Source organism: Wasmannia auropunctata, unplaced genomic scaffold (genome assembly GCF_000956235.1).
Source record: "Wasmannia auropunctata unplaced genomic scaffold, wasmannia.A_1.0 LD336037.1, whole genome shotgun sequence".
In the NCBI taxonomy this organism is placed as follows: Eukaryota; Metazoa; Arthropoda; class Insecta; order Hymenoptera; family Formicidae; genus Wasmannia; species Wasmannia auropunctata.
In genome coordinates, this window is record NW_012026853.1 from 1,753,562 (window position 1) to 1,754,122 (window position 561).

General features: G+C 38.9%; 1 protein-coding gene across 1 annotated transcript in view; it reads left to right on the forward strand.

The window, feature by feature from the left end:
• Positions 1-553, forward strand: part of LOC105452179 (venom carboxylesterase-6-like) — a 2,919-nt gene extending 2,366 nt beyond the window's left edge. Inside the window, exons 4-5 of the mRNA XM_011693072.1 lie at positions 8-115; positions 204-553. Coding sequence (XP_011691374.1) covers positions 8-115; positions 204-553 — 458 coding nt within the window. The remainder of the gene's footprint in view (positions 1-7; positions 116-203) is intronic.
• Positions 554-561: the final 8 nt, after the last annotated feature.

The window sequence follows — 561 nt, forward strand, 5'->3', positions numbered from 1 at the left end:
GACGAAGCACCTTTCATCGATAGAACACCCATTGAAATCGTGAGTAGCGGAGATGTCCAGGATGTCCCTTGGGTTACGGGAGTAACGAGCGAAGAGGGCCTCTATCCTGTAGCTGGTAAAATAATGCAGAATAATAAGACTATTTTACTTCAATAACTATTTTACTTCAATAACAGTTATTTATGAACATTAATTTATCGTAGAGTTTATCAATCATGATGAAAGTTTGAAACAGCTGAACGACAATTGGGATATTCTCGGACCGGATTTTCTTGACTTTAACTACACCATTTCCAAAGAGAAGCTTGTCGAGGTCGCTCGTCTTATTAAGAAACATTACTTTGGCGCAAAACCAATAGATCGACAGAGTACAAAAGAATTGGTACAAATGACGAGTGATCGCCTTTTCTTGGTCGATGCCGAAAAGGCTGCGCGAATGCAAGCCAAAGTAAATCAGAATCCAGTTTGGTATTATTATTTCAGTTACAGAGGAGCGAAAAGTTCAAGCCACCTTTACAGCGGTACCACTGTGAATTATGGTATAAATCTGTAAAATATCAA